The sequence below is a fragment of the Sciurus vulgaris genome (genome assembly GCF_902686455.1).
Source record: "Sciurus vulgaris genome assembly, chromosome: 8".
Classification (NCBI taxonomy): domain Eukaryota; kingdom Metazoa; phylum Chordata; class Mammalia; order Rodentia; family Sciuridae; genus Sciurus; species Sciurus vulgaris.
This window is the reverse complement of record NC_136468.1, coordinates 123,539,998-123,558,900: the sequence shown is the minus strand read 5'-3', so window position 1 is coordinate 123,558,900 and position 18,903 is coordinate 123,539,998. Positions and strand designations below refer to the sequence as shown.

At 51.8% G+C, this 18,903-nt stretch overlaps 1 protein-coding gene across 2 annotated transcripts in view; it reads right to left on the bottom strand.

The window, feature by feature from the left end:
* Positions 1-1,452: 1,452 nt before the first annotated feature.
* HIC2 (HIC ZBTB transcriptional repressor 2) overlaps positions 1,453-18,903 on the bottom strand; it is a 32,953-nt gene continuing 15,502 nt past the window's right edge. The window contains exons 2-3 of one of the 2 annotated variants that reach the window (XM_079152134.1): positions 9,723-9,820; positions 1,453-8,052 (exon numbers count right to left, since the gene is read on the bottom strand). In XM_079152134.1, coding sequence (XP_079008260.1) covers positions 6,222-8,052; positions 9,723-9,748 — 1,857 coding nt within the window. In that variant the 5' untranslated portion in view covers positions 9,749-9,820 and the 3' untranslated portion in view covers positions 1,453-6,221. The remainder of the gene's footprint in view (positions 8,053-9,722; positions 9,821-18,903) is intronic. The other variant, XM_079152135.1, reaches the window with a different exon arrangement.

The window sequence follows — 18,903 nt, the reverse complement described above, 5'->3', positions numbered from 1 at the left end:
CCTCAGGATGGTACTAAAGGAAATGAGCTACCAAAACAAGAATGCAGGAAAGAGTACACATGGAATCCAGAAGACAGGGTTTTCAATGCAGGAACAAAGGCAGGAAGAACTCTGGCCCATACCTGTACAGGATACCCACAGGCTTCCAGAAAAAAAACAGAGTATCTATGTAGAAAGTTGTACCAGAGGCACTTCACAAAGATGGAGGAAGAGAAATCAAAGTGAGCAACTGAGGGCTGGGTACAGGGCTTGCCTAGAACCCATGAAACCTTAGGTTTAATCCCCAGTACTCCCCTTCAAAAGTGAGCAAATCAGATTATCAACCGCAACAAAAATAAGTTGCACAAAAAAGGAGATGAAGACCCTCCCCCTGGCTCAGCAGTAAATAAACAAACCTATGAGGTGATATTGAGTATGGATTGGCAAAATGCATCCTGCATGTATTTCTCTAAATGAAATTTAATAGAGAAGTTTGATAGAACAGTATTTAGAAATGTGGAGACAAATGTGAAAAAAAATGCTGAATTAAAAGTATTGGCTGTACAAAATGAGATGGGTTGAGGGGAACATCAAACTTTTGGGCTGGGTACTTTGGATTGAACCCAAGGGAATTCTACTGCTGATTACAACCCCAGGCCTTTTTACTTTTTTGAGACAGGGTCTGACTAAATTGCCAAGGCTGGCCTTGAACTTGTGATCCTCCTGCCTCAGCCTCCCGAGTCACTGGAATTGCAGGTATGTGCAATTTTATTTTGTTGTTGTTTTAAGCACCATTGGATTAAACTTCAGAAGTTACTTTGATAAAACAAACAAAAACCAATTCAAAACAATTGAACAGAACTTACCAAGATTTAAATTAGTAACATAAACATACTTCTTGAGGTCTAGGGTCATGGGGCTCATCTGCTGCTGCCATGGAGCTAACATGGATGTCTGCTGTCCAGTCAGAGGCCTATTTGGCAGTCATCTTCCTAGGACCATCCATGCTCCTCCTGCCAAGTCTTCACTCATTTGGGGATTTCTACCTCAGTGAGCCCAGTAGACAAACACATCCCCTTTTTATTCCTCCTCAGACCAAGTAGCAAGCAGCAGCAGAGAGTAGAACAAAGCCCTCCCCTTGCCTGAGCTCTTCTTTGGCACCAATCCTGCTACTGAACAGGGGTCACAGACTGGTCAGACCTCCTCATCCCAGCCACCAGGTCCACACCCACTTTAACCATCCACACATCTGCTCTTTCCTGGATGGCTTCTGCCTTCTCAGGTCAATGTTGCCCATGATGCTGACACCAAATGGTTCCCTGGCCCAGGACCCACAAACACCACTGCACCTGGATCCAGCTGTAAGGGAATGTGGTAGACAGAGCCCATCCCAGGTCCTACCCTCTTAGGACTGGGAAGCCTTCATCACTGCCAGAGAGAATGATCACATAAAACACAAAGGCCCATGCCACATAGTTTTCAATCAAGCTTTTAATGAAAAGATCATAAAATAACAGTTTCTCATCACTGTACATTAAGACTGCACGCTTCTGGAGAGATCAGTCGTCAGTGAATCGCTTTTCTATGACACTGGAGGGCTGCATACCTGCAGCTGACCTGAATTTATCCAAACTAGAGGGAAGTGAACTCAATATGATGAGTGACAATGGCGGTGGCCAGTACAGGAGTGCGATCCCAGTGTCCCTCCCCTTCTCTGGGAAGGGTATAAACTAGGACATGATCCCTCTTCCAGTTCCAATTAAACAAAACAGTTATAACCCCATCTCTTCCCCTCCCCCTCGAGGTATTTGTGAATGGGCCAGAGCCCAACCTGGGGACCCTGGGGGGAAGCAAGTGATGGGTGGGGTAGAGAGGCTCCCCTCAGCACCTGGCCCCACAGGGCCCCACCAAGTGGAGGGGGGGAGACCTGGGGATCCTCCCTGCCCCGAGTGAGGTCTGTTATGCAGCATTTTTGAGGTCAATAAATTACAGCAATAAATAGCAAGGTGAGGTAGGGGGAGGGGTTCCTGGTAGAAAATTAAACTGGGGTGACTGAAGCTGGGGGCATCCTAGGAAGGGGGTCCTGGGCAGCCTCAATTCCCACAGCTCCTACCATACCCAGTTTGGAATGTCAGACTGAGGCTCTGGCTAGGTCCCTCTCCATTCCCTCATTCCTGGCATCCAATTCACAGGTTCTGTAACGATGGCCCCAAAATGACTCTGGGGAATAGGACGACCTTGGTCCCTTCAGTGGAGAATGGCAGGGCTGAGCACCCCTATTACTCTCAGGCCTGGTGCCTATAGCTTTTGTCCCCCAAGTGTGGGGGCAGGACGGATGCAGCACTTGTTCCCTGAGCCCTGCCCATTGGCTGCCCAGGCCACCCCACCCCAACCCCTGGCCACCATCATCACTCAGAATGGCCACAGGAAGGCAGGGGGTCTGCCTGCCTGCAAACCCAGCCAGATCGCACTCCTGCACAGTGGCCTTAAGTCCAGTGAATACTGACAGTGTGAGGGCATCAGGCAAGTGGCCCACTGCCCCCGAGTGGTGACGGACGGGAAACACACCCCCGGCTGTGTTGAAACCGGGAGTCAGTTTGGGTCCAGATTGTTCCTTTCACAGGCTGAGGTGTATGGCTATGCTGCGAGTCTCTGAGATTCTTATTTGCTTAAAGGTTCATCACTTCTTCTTTTTGCAATCCTGAAGGAGCCCTTGCTGTGGCTAGGTCCAGTGGGAGCGGGTAGTGGCAGAGCCCGGCCTGCCACTTGCCTGCTCACCCCAAGTCTGAGAAATAAATACATTCATCACTGCACAAACATATTGATACAAAAACAACACTGTTAAGAGTGTTTGCACCGTCTGTGTTGTAAGGACCAGGCCCAATCAACCTCTTCCCCTGCCTGGTGTGGGGATGGGGGCCCAGTGGAGTCAACTGAGCTGTGCAAAGGTCTCTGCTTTTTGGCTTGAGTGAGACCTTCACATAAATTCACCACCAAGCATCACTGGCAGGGGGAGCTCACCTCCACCCTGGGGCCCAAACCCAGACTCAGGTCCTGTCGCCAGAGCCGATGGCCACCCACTGCTGGCCAGCTAGCCAGGACCATGGAGGTCCTGGCCAGGAGGTCCTGGGAGCTGATCAGCACTGGCCCAAGCTCTTTGGTGCCAGCTGGGCTTGGAGAGGCCCCAGGAATGGGGATGAAGGCTCAGGTGGATCCCAGAGAGGCTTCTAGCCCCTTCTCCAGCCCCTCTGTGCCCATGAGCCATTCCAGGGCTGACTCAGAAGGACCCCCAGCAGAAGATGAGGATTCCCTGGGACTGGCCTTACAGCTGCTGAGGTCTGAAACTGTAAAAGTTTATGTAAACAATGAGATAAATATATTAGCATCTTTTTTCTGAGCCCATTGAGGTTCCATACTCATTCAAAATGTGCTTTGGTTTAAAAAATAGGTTTTTGTGAATTTGGGTATGAGCTTTCCTTTTTTTTTTTTTTTTTTTTTCCTTTTTTCTCTTCTTTCCTACTTGACATTGACATCTGCTATTTTCTGTTTCCTGTTTCTCCGAAACATTCAGGAATTAAGTGACTAAAGCAGAGAACTGTAAGCCGCCTTGGCCTCCTACGGCCTAATTTCCTTGTGAGGCTCTTAACATCTCCACACACACACTCACAAGCACGCACCCAACATGGAATCAAAGGAAAAGAAAACAAAACTAAGTGTTGTGTCAACCCCACCCCGCCCCACAAACCCTTAAAATCTTAAATAGGAAACTAGTGTTTTGCTTTCTCATTAAAATACAGAAAAGGCTTGATACAATACTAAGGTGGGTACAATACTATGTCGCACAGACATTGTTGAGTGAGAGGGCTTTGCTCCCAGTCCCTGAAGTTCTGCAGAGGAATCACCTACTTTCGAGTCACCTCACAGATGCAGCTGCCCACGGCCCAGGAGGCCATGCAGGAGGCCAGGCGCGTGCACAATTCCCGGGCGGTACAGACTTTGTGTCGTGTGGCTTAAGTGCTGAGAGGTTGGGGTGGGGTAAAAGAGCAGGGAGTCTGGTAGGGCCCTGCTTCCTCCCTGGGTGAGCTGGAGCCCAGGGGTCTCCTCCACTCAGGTGTTCAGCCTGACTTGCTAGAACTGAGACCTAGGGTCCAGTTCTCTGTCTCCCATCCAGAGGGAAGTGGAATAAGCTCAGGACTGGAGGCACCACAATAGGGGCTCAGCCAGGAGCCCTTATGTGGCCAGAGCTCCCTCACTCCCAAGAACACACCATTTGCCACTTGGGTCCCTGAACTCAGGCTGTTTTCAGCTGGAAGGGAGGATCTCTAGAGGGTTGGGGTAGGGGATGACTCTGGAGTTTTTTGGTCTGAACTTAAAATTAAAAGAAACACTGACAAGAAATGAAGCAAAATGAATATAAAGCCTGCTGGCCCAACCCTGTGGCTCCAGTTAGCCAAGGACATAAGACAGAACATGATGACCTTGGTCTGGCCTTGAGCCTGGCTCAGGGCCTATGGAAGTGTCTTTCTGAGGCTGACTGAGAAATCTGATGATAAGCAAAGGGTGGGACTCCAGAAAGGGCTGAGCCCATCAGTGGTGGCAAGTCTCTCACAGGTGGCTGGGGGCCAGAATTGCTTGAGAAGTGCTAATCCTGTTCCCCAGTGCTTTGGTCAGCTCCTCCTCACACCTCACTGGCTAGGCAGGGGGCTGCTGCTCTCCCAAGCTAAAGACCAGGGGACAGGATGGGTGGGGGCTCACTTCCGCCTCATCCTGGCCCTGGCAGGTAACTGCTCAGAGCTGCTTCCTCCTTTAAGCTCCTATGTTGCTCAGGAGCCTGGTGCCTTGGGTGCCTGCCCCTTGTGAGCAGCTCATATTTCTCACGAGGCCCAGTGAGCAGCAGGTGCCCCTTCAGAGAGCACTGGGGCCCAGGAGGGACACTCGGGCCAGCCCGCGCCCAACTCACTTCCACTGGAGGAAAACAGAAGATCTGGGCCTCAACTGCCAGTCACCAACGTACTGTTGTCATGAATTCAAGAGGTAGCAAAAGGTCAGAAAGGTCAGAAGTCTCTCCACCTTGTTCAGTGAGGAAAGAAAGTGAAACATCTGTCCATACACGCTGCACATACCACACACTCGCACACACACTGAAATGAAAAACGAGAGTACCAACAGCCCTGGCAGCGAGTCCAGTCTCCCCCCACCCACCGAATCTTCCAGTTCCAACAGTCCCATAAATGTTACATGGGGGTTTCTCTTAATAAAAAAAACAAGTACCTCTAGACAAAGAATATTCCTCAGAAACTATAGGAAAAGCAAGCACTCCTGAGGTGGCCCAGATAGAACTGAGAACCAGGGAAGCCTTTAGGCAAAAAGAGCTTCTGGGGCCTGAAGAGGTGGGCTCACTGATGTGTCCCACAGTGCCCACCAGGGCTAGGGGAGGACAATGGGGAGGGGCAGCTGCCCCAATTACATTCAGTCTGCAGACCCAGGCTCAGCCCCAAAGGGGCAGGAAGAAAATAAACTATTGTTTGTTTTGGTTTAAAAAACAAAATTTGAAATTAAAAAAAAAAAAAAAAAAAAGGAACAGATCAGTAGGAATAACAGCAACATGGGCCCAGAGGGCTCTTTAGTTGTAGAGAGGTAGGCGGTGGGGTCACCCTGACTATCCCAACGCCAATGAGCAGTGCTGCCCTGGCTCAAGGAGGGAAGGAGAAACTGTCCTTCCAGCACCTGCTCCCCAGCGCCAGGGTCACATGCGCCCACACACAGACACAAGCACACGTGTACATACAAACAGACACAGTCCCTGCTTGGAGGGCCTCCTCCAGACACCACCCCGGCCACAGGCAGCCTTGTCCCCCACCAGCATGGAGTGGGACCCCCCCACACTCCTTCTCCAACCCAGCCTACAGGAAAGGGACCAGGTCTCAGTGAGACCCATGTGACCCACTCCCACTAGTTCTGCAGAAGCCCCTGCAGGGAGCTGGCAACCTGGATGGGACAGGGAGGTAGAATGGTCACCAGCACCACACACAGGGGACTGAGCCTGCAGGCTTCTCTCCTCTTGGCTTCCCTTGGTACAGACTGTAGATTAAAGCTCTGGGTGTGGGGAGGCTGGGCCAGTGGAGCTGACAGGAGCCTCCCACTGGACCTCAGGGTCCCAGCCCCTCCTGCCGTGCCTCCTTGCTTCTTCCGTGGGTTCCCAAGTGGCGAGTCTGCAGAGGGTGCCCGCGGGTCTTTGGCTTCTAGGAGGGGGAGGTGTGCATGCGTAGGTGGCTGATGAGGTTACGCTGCTGGGTGAACTTGCCCCCACAGAGCTGGCACTCATATGGCTTCTCACCCGAGTGCACACGCATGTGCTCAGTGAGGCGGTACTGGCGGGTGAAGCGCATGCCACACTCGTCACAGGCAAAGGGCTTCAGGCCCAGGTGGCTTCGCATGTGGCGTGTCATGGTGCCGCGCTGTGTGAACATCTTGCCACAGATGTTGCAGGGGAAGGGCCGTGTCAGCCAGTGTGTCTTCTCATGCTGCCGTAGAGTGGCCGGGTCCTTATAAGTCTTCTCGCAGACAGAACACTTAAAGGGCCGAGGCTCAGCAGCATAGGCTGCGCTGGGCGCTGACAGGTCCTCTGCCTCCTCCTCAGCACCCCCACTGCCTGTCTCATAGGCTCCTTCCTCCTTGATAAACAGTTCCTCCTCGGTGTGTGTCTCTACATGGGCATTGAGCTGCTCGGAGCTGGGGAAGCCCTTGGCGCAAGGGATGCACACATAAAGGTTGTCCCCATATGACACTGTCTCATAGCCCTCTTGCCGATACATGTAATGGGTACCAGGGTGGCCACTGCCCCCCTCGCTACCACTCTGCCCACTGTCCTCACTTCCGTCCTTGCCATTCTCCTCCTCTTCCTTGCAAGGGTATGGGGGCTCCCCATAGGGCCCACTGGGGCCACCTCCACCAACACTGCCAGCCAGAATGCCATTAGGAACCCTGTCCCCAAGCCCCTCACTCTCTTCCCCAGGGCAGGGGCCCTTGGGCCCTGCTTCTCTTCGCTCAAAGGGGGAGCCAGCCACAGGATCCTTCTTGCTCCATTCCTTCTTGCGGGATGAATGCCGGAGGCTCTTCCGAGGCTGCCCACCTGACCCCTCCAGCAGGCTCAGGTGGTTGTCCTCAGCCCCCTCCAGATCCATGGACTCATCAGGGGTGCCCCCCAGCTCAGCATAAGAGGCACTGTTGGCAATGGGAGGGGCAGAGGCTGAAGGTGGCGAGCCATGCTGACTGTCGCTCAGCTGGGCAGGATCATCAGGGGTGAGGTGGGGTCCGGGAGTTGTGGGAGGCAGGGGTGGGCTCTTCTTGGACAGGTCCAGACCCAGCTCCTGTTCACAGCCCCCACTGCTCCCATTGGTGCTGCTGCTGCAGCCCCCCAGGCCCACCTCCCCACTGGCTGGACAGACACCCCGACCCAGGCTATGTGTGCTCTCCTGGGTGGAGCCACTGAGGAAGAGCTCATCATCTGAGCCTTTGGCTGGTGGGAGCTCCTGGTGGGCGTGGGTTCCCTTACGCCCGTCCGCAAGCCCTGGATACCGAGCCTGGATAACAGAAGCTGTGGACAGACGCTGGCTACGGGGTGGTCGCCCCATACCAGCAGCCCCAACCCGTCCAGAGCCAAAGGGCTTGCCAGCTCGCTTGAGTTTGCGACGGCAGAGGGCTGCCAACTCCGGCAGCTGGAGGTAGCTGGCAGCAGTAAGGAGAGTGCTGAAGTTGGGCTCGGCTGGCTGGTCGCTGGGCAGCAGCTTGCCTGTGTAGATGAAGTCCAGGATCTGCTGGAACACGGTGGAGCTGACCATGTCTGTGTCCAGATTAATGAGGTTGTCGTGCAGGACCAGGGATTTGAAGTAGATGCTACTGGCAGCCAGAACATTCTTATGGGCCCGGAAAATTGAGTTCTCTACCATGATGATGACGTCACACAGGAAGCCCTTGGTCCTCTGCTGGTTCAGCTGTAGCAGGAGCTGCTTTGAGTGGCTGGGCAGCTCCATGTCGGGCCCCATGTCCCCGCGCCCTGCCCACGCACACCACCTGTAGGCAAGAACAGGCATCACACGTTAACTCACTCCAGGGTCCAAGGGCACAGTGGAGCTCTGGATGGCACTCAAGGAATTCTGCACTGACCAGGAAGCTGGGACCTACACTCAGTCTCACCCCTTTAGCCACAGAGAAGAAACTCACACTCCTGCTGTGTGCAGGTACTGTACATACAGATCACCTCACCAAGGACTTAAGCTATTTGAGAAAGGACAGAGCATCCCCCCAAAGCTATTTGCACTGATGAGAAAATGAAGCAAGGAGGGTGCCAATCAGAAAAACTGGGGCCTGAATTTGACTTTACAACATGGGCTACTGCCTCCACACTAAAAGAACTCAATCACAGGTCCACATGAACAAGCAGGTGGCTATGGAATTTGAGGAGCAGAGGCCTCTCTAGAGGAGTTAGAACCCTCGGTTAAAACAGACCCATCCCTCCTGGACATGCAGGACCACAGGGCCAGTCTCAACTTTCCAGACAAGTTAGAAATTCAGATTTTCATACATCATCTCCCTCTACTAAAAGACGGTTGTTTGAAAAAATACTGTGTGGGCCAAATCAAACACATCTGCTGGCCTGCAACTTCTGCTCTACACTGGGGCACCTCTTAGAGGTGGTCCATGCTTTCCAATGTGCTAAGAGTACCAATCCTGCTCCCTACCACCACCACCACTACACCCTTCCCATGGCTTCTGGTCTTTGCAGAGCCCACCTCCACTGAGGAGGACCTTGTTGAGGCACGTACTAAGGCACTCCCCACAACCCCTGAACCCTGCACCCTTTCTAGGAAGGGCTATGGCTGTCTGGGCCTGGGAAAGGCAGCCAGCTGGCCCCTGCCAGACAGGCTGGCACAGACACTAATTGAGGTCATTAAGTAATAAACACACCGATGCTTCTGGTCTCCACAGGAACTTACCAGCTCGCTGGTGCAGTAATGTGCCCATGGGGTCCAACCAGACTCCCAACCTGTACTAGGTAGTCCCTCTGCCAAGCAAGGCACCCCACAGAGAAAACAAGGGCAAGGATGTCTCCCACAGAGCAGAGCCCTGGAAGCAGTCATGCCCTCCACACCCTGTCCTCCCCTCCCATGACACATACACTCTTCCCAGATCCACACCTGCCCATATTTATAGATAATCGCATATATCCCAAAGATTCAGAGCTCACTGTGAGTGATCATGAGTGTGACGTGCCCCAAAAAAGCACTCAAGAGCCTCACAGCAAGAACCTGCCAGAGGCTCAATCTAGCTCCTCAGCTAGATTCAGCTAGCTCAAGCTGAAGCTGCTCAGAGGGGTGTTCAGAGGCTGGAGATGTCGGGAACCAACTCCTCCACTCCTTGTTCCCCTAAACTACTAGGCAGAGACAAACAGCTCAGGGCCTACATACCTTCCACACTGGGCCCTAGGGCAAAGCCAGTGTCAGCTTTGACAGGCCTCAGGATACCTAGTGCCCCAAACTTGGCAAGGGAACAAGCAAAGGGCAGAAGAGCTCACACATTCACAACTCCCCATCCTGGGCAGTGGGCCCCAGGCTGCATGCACACAAAAGACTTCAAGGCCAGAACAGAGGTCAAGCTCTGCAGGGCTGTATAAGCTGCCCAGAAAACCCGAGGTCAAAAAACAGGTGCTATTCTCCCTTCCCCAGGCCTCCACTTCAGCCTACCGGAGTGCCAGGGGCCCAGAAACCATGTGAGCAGCAGCCAGCGGGGGTGGCCTCCTTGAGTGCGTGGACTTCCTGGGGGTGCATCAATGCCTGGTCATCTGGGGAGAAGACAGATAATTATTCAGGCATCAGCAAGGGAAGGGAAGAACAAAGGGATTATGAAGGAGAGGCAACTGGTGGCCCTGAATCCTTCACTGTCAGAAAGGTCTGGAGGATGTCTTTGGCTAGAACACCCAGGAACAGTCAAGCAGGACAGTAGCCAGAGTACCCTGTAGTCATACCCAGTGGCAGGAAGGTTGAGAAGTTCAAGATCAGATCTGAGAAGCTAGGTGGGCACTAACTACCCACCAATACACTTACGCTAGAGATTTAGGATACCCCAGGGGCCACCTAGACCTGGGGACACTGGTGGCAGGCACACAATTCCAGGCAAGCAGATGAAGTGGCAGGAGGCTTGGGCAAGGCCCTTCCCAGGCTGGTCACATTTACATAACAAAAGGTCAAAATTGGAGCCACTTGTGCAAGGGCTATTTATAAGAACCAGTCTCAACCGCTTCTGGCTCCGCTGCCTCCTTCTCTCTCAGATGTGCTCTCAGCCCCCTCTCGGCCTAGAAGGCCCAGCCCCTCCTGTCCAGCCTGACCACATGGCCTTCCCTCTCAAGAGGTTTTGCTGCCTGAGGGATTGCCCCAGCATTAGGCTCAACCTTTCAATACCAGCACCCTGCCAAAGAGGCTGGCAGCTGCAGTCAGTAAGAGTGGACTCCCTCTCTCCTTCAGAGCTCTGGGTCCTGCAGGAAACGGATCCTGAGGTTCTGAGTCCCTGCACCCCACACAGGCCAGACTGGGCTCTCTTGGAATGGAGCCAGGGGTGGGGGAGGGGGCCTGCAACAGTCTGGAGCCCATTCCTGCCTGCCCTTCCCCCTACCACACCCCCAGGGCCAGGGAGGCTCAGCAGGTCCCTCAGGAATGTGACCAGACCCGGGGTGCCGGCCTCAGGCAGGAGTCTAGGCTTCAGGCTACCAGCTGTCTCTCCAGCCCCTGGTGCAGCTCCCATCTAAGGGGGAGGGGGACTGGTGGGAGAAGAATAAGGTTGGCCCAGGATCCCACCAAAGGCCCTGAGGGTAGCAGAACCAGCTCTGAAGATACAGAGGTCTGAGGGCCAAGAACTCTGTTGAATGAGGACTGGGGCTGGGCCCCTTACCCAAGAGAGCTCTGTAAAGGGGACAGGGCAGAGCACAGCCTTGGAAGGGGAGTGGAAACCATTAAAACACTGGTTGGTGAGTGTGGTCCTGAAGACTGACAGGAGTCACAGCTAGCATTTGAATCTGCTAGATACCCAACAGGCAGCCTGGGCCAGTTAACCTGCTCCTTGCTGGTTTCCCTCATATCTGAGATCAGTCAGAGTCCAATCAACATTCAGAAACCTCTGCCTCATTGCTCACCAGGTGAACTAGGGGTTACCTGTCCTTAGCAGGTCAGGCCAGCTACTAGACATTGTGCAGGGAGTGACAAAATAGGACTCAGGGGCACCTGAGCACCTTGGGGGGCGGGGAATGCCCTATAGGTGTCTGCTGCCTGGCTCTGCCAGGTACTTCACTAACCCAGGTTAGGCTGAGAGACTGAGTAAGGTTTCCCAATTAGGGAAGGACAGGACCCTAGGCTGGGTCAGTTGTGAAACCTAGCAGAAAGGGGCAAGGCTACCCTTTTCTGCACCCTCAACTAGAAATGCCCTCCACAGGGCCACCCTCCTGTTGAAAGCTCATAGCAAGCACAATGCTGCCCTCCCAATCTGCCAGTCTGGGCCATCACTGTATCTACAAGAGACAATATATCCTCAACTCCTAAGAAGGGAACCACACACCACCCTGCTATATACCCTGAATCTACAAAGCATTGCTCTTTTCTTCCCAACCCAAATGAAGACAGCCAGAGATCTCCACTCTACCCACTCTCCAACAGGCATAGTAGCACAAACAGCTCTCATGGAAAGGCCATAGACTGGGGGAATGTCAAGGACCTGGAAATAGGACCATGAGCACCAGCCCAAGAAAAACTTAGTACAAAGGTTAGTGTCCTGTGCTGGCAGGAGCCACACACAGGCGGCAGAGATGATGACAGGCTGTCACTTAGCAGACCTAGGCAGTATGCCTATCAGCCAAGGATAGCACATTCAGCCCAGACTCATTGCTGGCCAGAATGCTGGTTCCCAGGATGACCAAGATCCAGGGCAGTGGGAGAACAGACCTGGGATCTCACAGCTGGCCAGGTACCCCTCTAAGGCTGCCACCTGGTCCCTCCCAAGGACAGAACTCTCAGAACTGCCTACAAGAGGGTCAGGAAGAGGTGGGCATAGAAACAGCCTCCTTGGTTAGGAACCCTCAACTCCAGGTTGCCACTGTGGGTCGGTCCTAGCCAGGCTGACGTCAGCAGGCATGAGTCAGTTCACTCTCCTGTGAACATAGAAGGTATGGTGGAAAGAACAAAAAGATTCTGTGTTACCTTCCCAGAACCCCAATTAGACATCAGATATATGACCTTGTTGATGGGATGGTCACTACCCACCTGCCCTCCTTTTCTCCCCTCCCTATCCATACCACAGTGTAGAAGCCCTGTCCTCCACAATGAGGGGAGGCCCAGGACTCAGGGGCTGGTAAGGCACTGAGATGCCCTAGTCTTTCAAGCCACTGACAGCACATGCCTGGGTGGAGCCAGGCCTATACAGCTGAGCCAGGGAGTTACCAGAATCCACAACCCTACCCACAGACTCCTGTTCACCTCCTATAAGGCAGCCACTCTAGAAGTCCTGGCCCCATCCAACCCAGCAAGTCCCACCTTGGGGCATGCACACCCAATTGCAAAATAAGGTTATCTCTGGGGAACGAGACTATACAAAAACTAGTGTGTCTGTACAGATGTATCTTGACTTATAATGGGTCACATTCCAGTAAACCTATTGTGAAAAATATCGTAAATCTAAAAAGCACTTAATCCACCTAAACTATCAAACATCACAATTTAGCAACATAAAACACTGAAGACCATCAGTGGTTTTCCTTTGTGATCACCAGGCAGACTAGGAGCTATGGCTCTTGTTCCTGCCCAGCACTATGAGAGAGGGATCATACATACCACATTATTGACAGCCCAGGAAATGAAAATTCAAAATCTGAAGCATAATTTCTACTGAATGCTTTATCACTTTTGCACCATCATAAAGCAGAAAACTGTTGTCAGCAACAACAAATCCCACTAATATAATTATAATGCACCAACAAAAATTAAAAAAAGAAGTTGTAAGTCAAACTAATTAGTCAGGAACAACTGTATGTTCATTTCTATATTAGTCAACATTTAAAATAAGCATGTATTACCTACTCCCTGATACCAGGCACTGAACCCAGGGGCACTTTACCATCAAGTTTTCTCCCTAGCCCTTTTTATTTTAAGACAGGGTCTCATTAGTTGCTGAGGCTGGCCTGAGACTTTCAATCTCCCTGCTTCAGCCTCCCCAGGCACTAGGATTAAATAAATAAGTACATATTACTTTTTAAAAAGAAAAGAGAAAAAAGGGGGGCAGAATGAATGCATAAACATGGATGAATCTCAGTCACTGATAAAGTAGAAGTGTCACTGAAGAGTACAGACCACTTCACTTGAGTTAGGGATGTGGCTCAGTGGTAGCATGCTTGCATAGCATGCCCAATACTCTGGGTTTTATCCCCAGCACTATAAAAACAAAACAGAAAAACACAGACAACTTGACTCCATTTATATCAAGTTCTAGAACAGGAAAAAAAAACCTGGTCAGAAACCTTCTGGCTGGGTACGGTGACACATGCCTATAATCCCTGCAGCAGCTCGAGAAGTTGAGGCAAGAGGATTGCAAGTTCAAAACCAGCCTCAGCAAAAACAGGTACTAAGCAACTCAGTGAGATCCTGTCTTTAAATAAAATACAAAGTAAGGTTGGGGGTGTCAGGCTCAGCGGTCAAGTGCCCTGAGTTCATTCCCCAGTCCCCAGTCCCCCTCCCCACAAAAAAAGCAGATTCTGAGAGGCAAACTGAGGGCTGGGGAGGAGGAAATTTTTCAGTCAAGGGCACCTCTATCTTGCTGGAAGACTGGGTGAGGTAAATGTATTCTCAAAGCTTGTCAAGGCAGGTCATGGTGGCACAAGCCTATATATAATCCTGGTGACCTGGGAGGATGAGACGGGAGGATCACCAAGTTCAAGGCAAACTTGGTGAACTTAGTAAGACACATGTCTCAAAAAATAAAAAAAGACTGGGGATGTAGCTAAGTAGTAGAGTACCCATGTTCAATCCCCAGTACCCCCGCAACCAAAAGAAACAAAACAAAACAAAAAAAAAAAAACCAACCAGCTTCCAAAAGAGGGATTCTTATAACATTCTCATATCAGCAACTCAGGACAATGCCTCTTCTTCCTTCCCTCTAAGTCACAACACCAACTAACCTTTAGTGGGTGCTGCTGTATGCCCTTTCCATGCACTTTGTCATTTGACCCTACTGGACTCAGCAACCCAGGAGTCTATGTATTGCCCTCCCCATGAGACAAGGTAGACACCCCTCTCATCTTCATGCAGTTCAGGCAAGCCTCCAATCCACCTCTTACCTCCACACAAGGAAAAGACCTGAGTTGAATCATGCGCAGCGGTGGACATGGGTAACCCCTCCAACCTCTGGTTTCCAAGCCCACCCAGTGATACCAGTTCAGCTTCTGGCCCTAAGCCCAAGGGTACAAGGAAAGCAGCTCACACAGGCAGAGCAATCACTGCAGTGAGAGGTCCCAATACCTCCAAGGTTCCTCCCTGGCTGGCCCTTTGTACATTTTCTGAGTGTAGTAAAAGCCTCAGGTCTGGCTGTCTCTCCCTCTGGAGATAGTCAGTATTCTCCCTTGAATATATATCTACTTTCCTAAATAATCCTCTGTTTATGCCTTTTTTTGGGGGGTGCAGACCCAGGACATTCTTCAGAACCCCCTTTTCCCCATGTTCTTTGATTTGTATACCCATATCCTAAACACATACCATCCAAATGGCCAATGAGGAAAGCAGAGGACAGGACCTGTGACTTCCCACACTCACCTCACTGTGTTCTGACACTTCACTGGGGGTTTACCTACCCATAATCCCATGGCAGACAAGACCCCAACTCTGTCCAGGCCTATCAGTCCATGTAGCCTCAGTCACTGGTGAGGAGGGGGAGGCTGAATCAGGGGGAGGGGGAGGCTGAATCAGGCCACCTCCACACTTTTCTAGCACCCCACACTTTTCTAGCAAGAGAGCATGCTGTGACCTAACATCTTTCCAAGAATATGGGAGAAGAGCTTTTAAAAGCAAAAGCAATCCTTGCCTAAGCACAAAACCAAAAACTCCAACCCCATTCCAATGGTTGTTGCCCCAACTCAGTCTGAACACGCACCTTGTCCAGAGCCTTTGCTTCCAGAAGCTGTGCACTCCAATAACTGCTCCAGTTATTGGGTCTTTCTGTGGTTCTCTCTGGACACCAAACTGGCAGCCCTGCCTCTGGGACAAGAGCACACCCCCAAGCCCACCTCCTGGCCCAAGTGAGGATCAAACTCAGGGTGTGGTTTCAGGCCACATGATACTCCTCACCCTTCTCCTACTCAATGCTTGATCCCTGAAGGCAGGAATGAGCCCTCCTGGAGGCAACCCCGGGTACCTGGACTGGAATTCCTCCTGCCTCACACCATCAGGAGGCCTGAAGAAAAGGGTAAAAGCCAGGGAAGGGGATCCTTCTTAATGCTTAGCCCTTCAAAGAACCATCTCATCCACCCCACTCCTTTACTCTCTTATAGCCATTCCTCACTTCCCCCAGAAGGGCACTTCCTGTAGGAGGCCTGAGGGAGTTTTAAAAAGTTCCTACCTAGCCCATTCCAAGTAACCAAATGGCAAACACCTATTTCTACCTTAACCTCCCCCCAGGTGGTTCATTCCTTGGGAGGAATGCCTAACCAGAGTTAAGAAACAGGAACCCTTCAGCTGGTGTTGAGACAGCTGAAAGAGCAGTGCCACTCACTGACCATTTGAAGTACCACTGCCAGGTAGGAAGGGGCACATCATACTAGGCAGAAAGGCATTGCTGGGCAGAGTACAGTCACTAGACAAATTACACAACCCAGAGGCTTAAGCACATCTGACTAATGTCACAGAAGGCCCAGAACATGCCACCACTGCCCCCAATCCCGAATCTGAGGGCAGCACTGGTCCTGTTCTCAGACTAACACCAACCCCCAACAATGGTCATCTCATATTCCAGGTATGGTACTAATAGATGTGGCTGCAAGGGGCAGCCCCTCCCAAGCCACAGGAGAGACTGCCTAGAAGGGATGAAGTAGATCAGGATCCAGAAGAGTACCAGGATTAGATTCAACACCAGCCAGTCAAAAACACAAGACTGTTTTCCCTGTACCCCTCGCGTACAGTCCTTCCCTCCTTGAAGCCTTGCCCATTCTCATTCTCCACCAGGACCTGGGCAATCTCATCTGCCATGAGTGATGAGCTGCTGGGGGAAGGAGTTGAAAAGATCTGGTATCAATGAAGCCTCCCATAGGCCTAAGAAAAGCTTTATCTCCATCTCCAGTTGCAGATAAGAAAAAGTTCTTGGGGGTTAAGAAACTTGCCCAAGGTGACAAAAGCAAGTAGGTAGTGGAGTGAGGAGCCTCAGCATGACTCTAAAGGTCAACCTGCCTTCACCTTATGCCCTGGCAGGGCCAGGGAGGCCACTCACTGAAGGCCTATCTGTGAGCTGCTCAGAGGAGGGGGTGGCTGCCTACTACCTCCAGTACTGCCGACCTACCCACAGCAGGGCCTTACCTGGGCTGCATTCTTCTGAATTCAATGAGAGAACAGGCTTAGCTCCTCTACCAGAAGCAACAAGGCAGGGACTCCCAACATGCAGCTTTGGGGACCCCACCTGTTGCTCCTCTGAGAACACCCCCAGCCTTGGTGACCTCCTGCTGTGCCCCTCTAGGCATGGGCTGGTGGTGGGTGGGGTTCATTGCTCTGGGCAAGCCCAGCCATGTAATCTAGCCAGAACCTGGATGCTGGCCAACCCTCCTGGCTCTCCTCCCAGACCGTCCTGGAAAGCAACAGGCTCCATGAATGCCAGGAGCCCAGCCCTCCCTCTGCTGCAGCTTCTATGAAATAAACAATTGGGTTCACAGACTTGTATTAGTCTATGCAGTAATGGGAATCTGGGCTGGCCTCTGCTTTCTCTAACCCTCAGGTCTATAGTGAGGGAGATGGCATCTACACGAGTCCAATGACTTCCCCAATCCCATCCTGAAATGCCTAAGAGCCCTACTAGAGACTGTGCTGCTTATTTTGGGCTGAGCCCTGTCTGGTCCCCACAACCACACGCCCATATGTGCTCTTCCTCCATAGGTGAGGAAGCTTCTGGGTAACATCACCATAAGGAAAAGGGTAAAAGGACAGCTGTGAGGGGAGGCGTGGATCAAAGCGCTGCACCACACCAGGCATTATGGCCCCCAAGTCTTGCCTCCCTGAAAGGCAGAGTCCTGTCCCTTCCTTCTCCTCCTAGCACTTCTAGCTTTGGAGACAATGAGAAGTAGGGCCAGAATGTTTTGGGGGACCTGCAGCTGGATTTACCCTGTTGTACTCTCCTAGTAACAGTCCCAGGCCTGGTCCAGTCTGGCTCACAGTGCTAAGACCAGGATGAGGCTGTGAATGCTACTGGGAAGGGGCAGGTGAACACTGCTCAAAAAGCAGAGTAATAATTTAAGATTATGGTAAGTATTATAAAAACACACTTACCTCCAAACTCTGTCCCCAATTGCCCTGCCTACCCAGGAGGAACCTGAGCTACAGGTAAAAGACTCACTGGGACAAAAGAGCAGAGGCCAGGAGGACAGCAAAACGGGGGGGGGGGGGGGGGGGTGTCCTGCCATCCCTCCCATGCAAAGAGAAACTGGGAATTCAGGAGGCAAGAGGCCTCTCCAGCCCCAAACCTACCTGTTCTTGCTTGTGGGTAGGGCTCAAAGGCCTAGGGTAGCACCAGCACATGGAAGCTCTCCAGAAATGCAGATACTTGGGTTGGAGATATTGCACAAAGGTAGAGTGTTTACCTAGTATGAACAAGCCCCTGGGTTCAATTCCGTACACCACAAAGAACGAAAGAGAGAGAGAGAGAGAGAGAGAGAGAGAGAGAGAGAGAGAGAGAGAGAGAGAGAGAGAGAGAGAGAGAGAGAGGGGCAGATGTTTGCCAGGCAGTGTAATTCCAATGGCTCCAGAGACTGACACAGAGGGATCACAAGCCAGCCTCAGCAACTCAGCAAGGCCCTAAAAACTAAGAAAGACCCTGTCTCAAAATAAAATATAAAAAGGGCAAGGGATGTGGTTCGGTGGCTGAGCACCCCTAGGTTCAATCTCCAGTACCCCCCCCCAACCAAAAAAAAAAAAGCAGATATTCAGCCCCTGCGCTGAACAGCACATGCACTGGGCTTTTCAATCAGTACATTGTGCTAAACTGAGGGACTTCAAGTGGAAGAAGAAAGGTCTCAAAAGGAAGACACACTTCCCATGTCAACAAGCCCAGCAGGTGGTGACTATAAATGGTAGAACTGGAACATGAGACAGCCCAGCCTGGCACCACGGGCACCGTGGAGCCTGGACAGTGGTCATAGGTGGGGGGAGGGAGGGTTCAGGGTGACAAACCTGGCCAGAGAAGAGACACAGATGGTAGCACAGAAGTGGCTCCAAAGGCTGAGGGTGTAGCTTAATGGCGAAGCACTTGCCTACCATGCATCAGGCCCTGGGTTGGATTCCCAGCACTAAAAAAAGAAAAGAAAAGGGAGAGAGAGAGAGAAAGAAGCAACTCCATAGGGGTGGGAGAACAAGCAGAAAGAGAGCAGGCATACAGGCTGGGGTTGTGGTTAAGTGGTAGAGTACTTGCTAGCAAGTGTGAGGCACAGGGTTCAATTCTCAGCACCACATAAAAATAAAAGTTCATCAACAAACAACTAAAAAAAAGTGTGTGTGTGTGTGTGTGTGTGTGTGATATAAAGAGTGCAGGAGTAACTAGGTGAATTCCACCCACAAGGAGTTAAAAGGGCATCAAGAATCCTGAGCTACCCAGCTGGAAGAGACTATCCTGATCATCTCACCTGCCTGGGGACATCCTTTA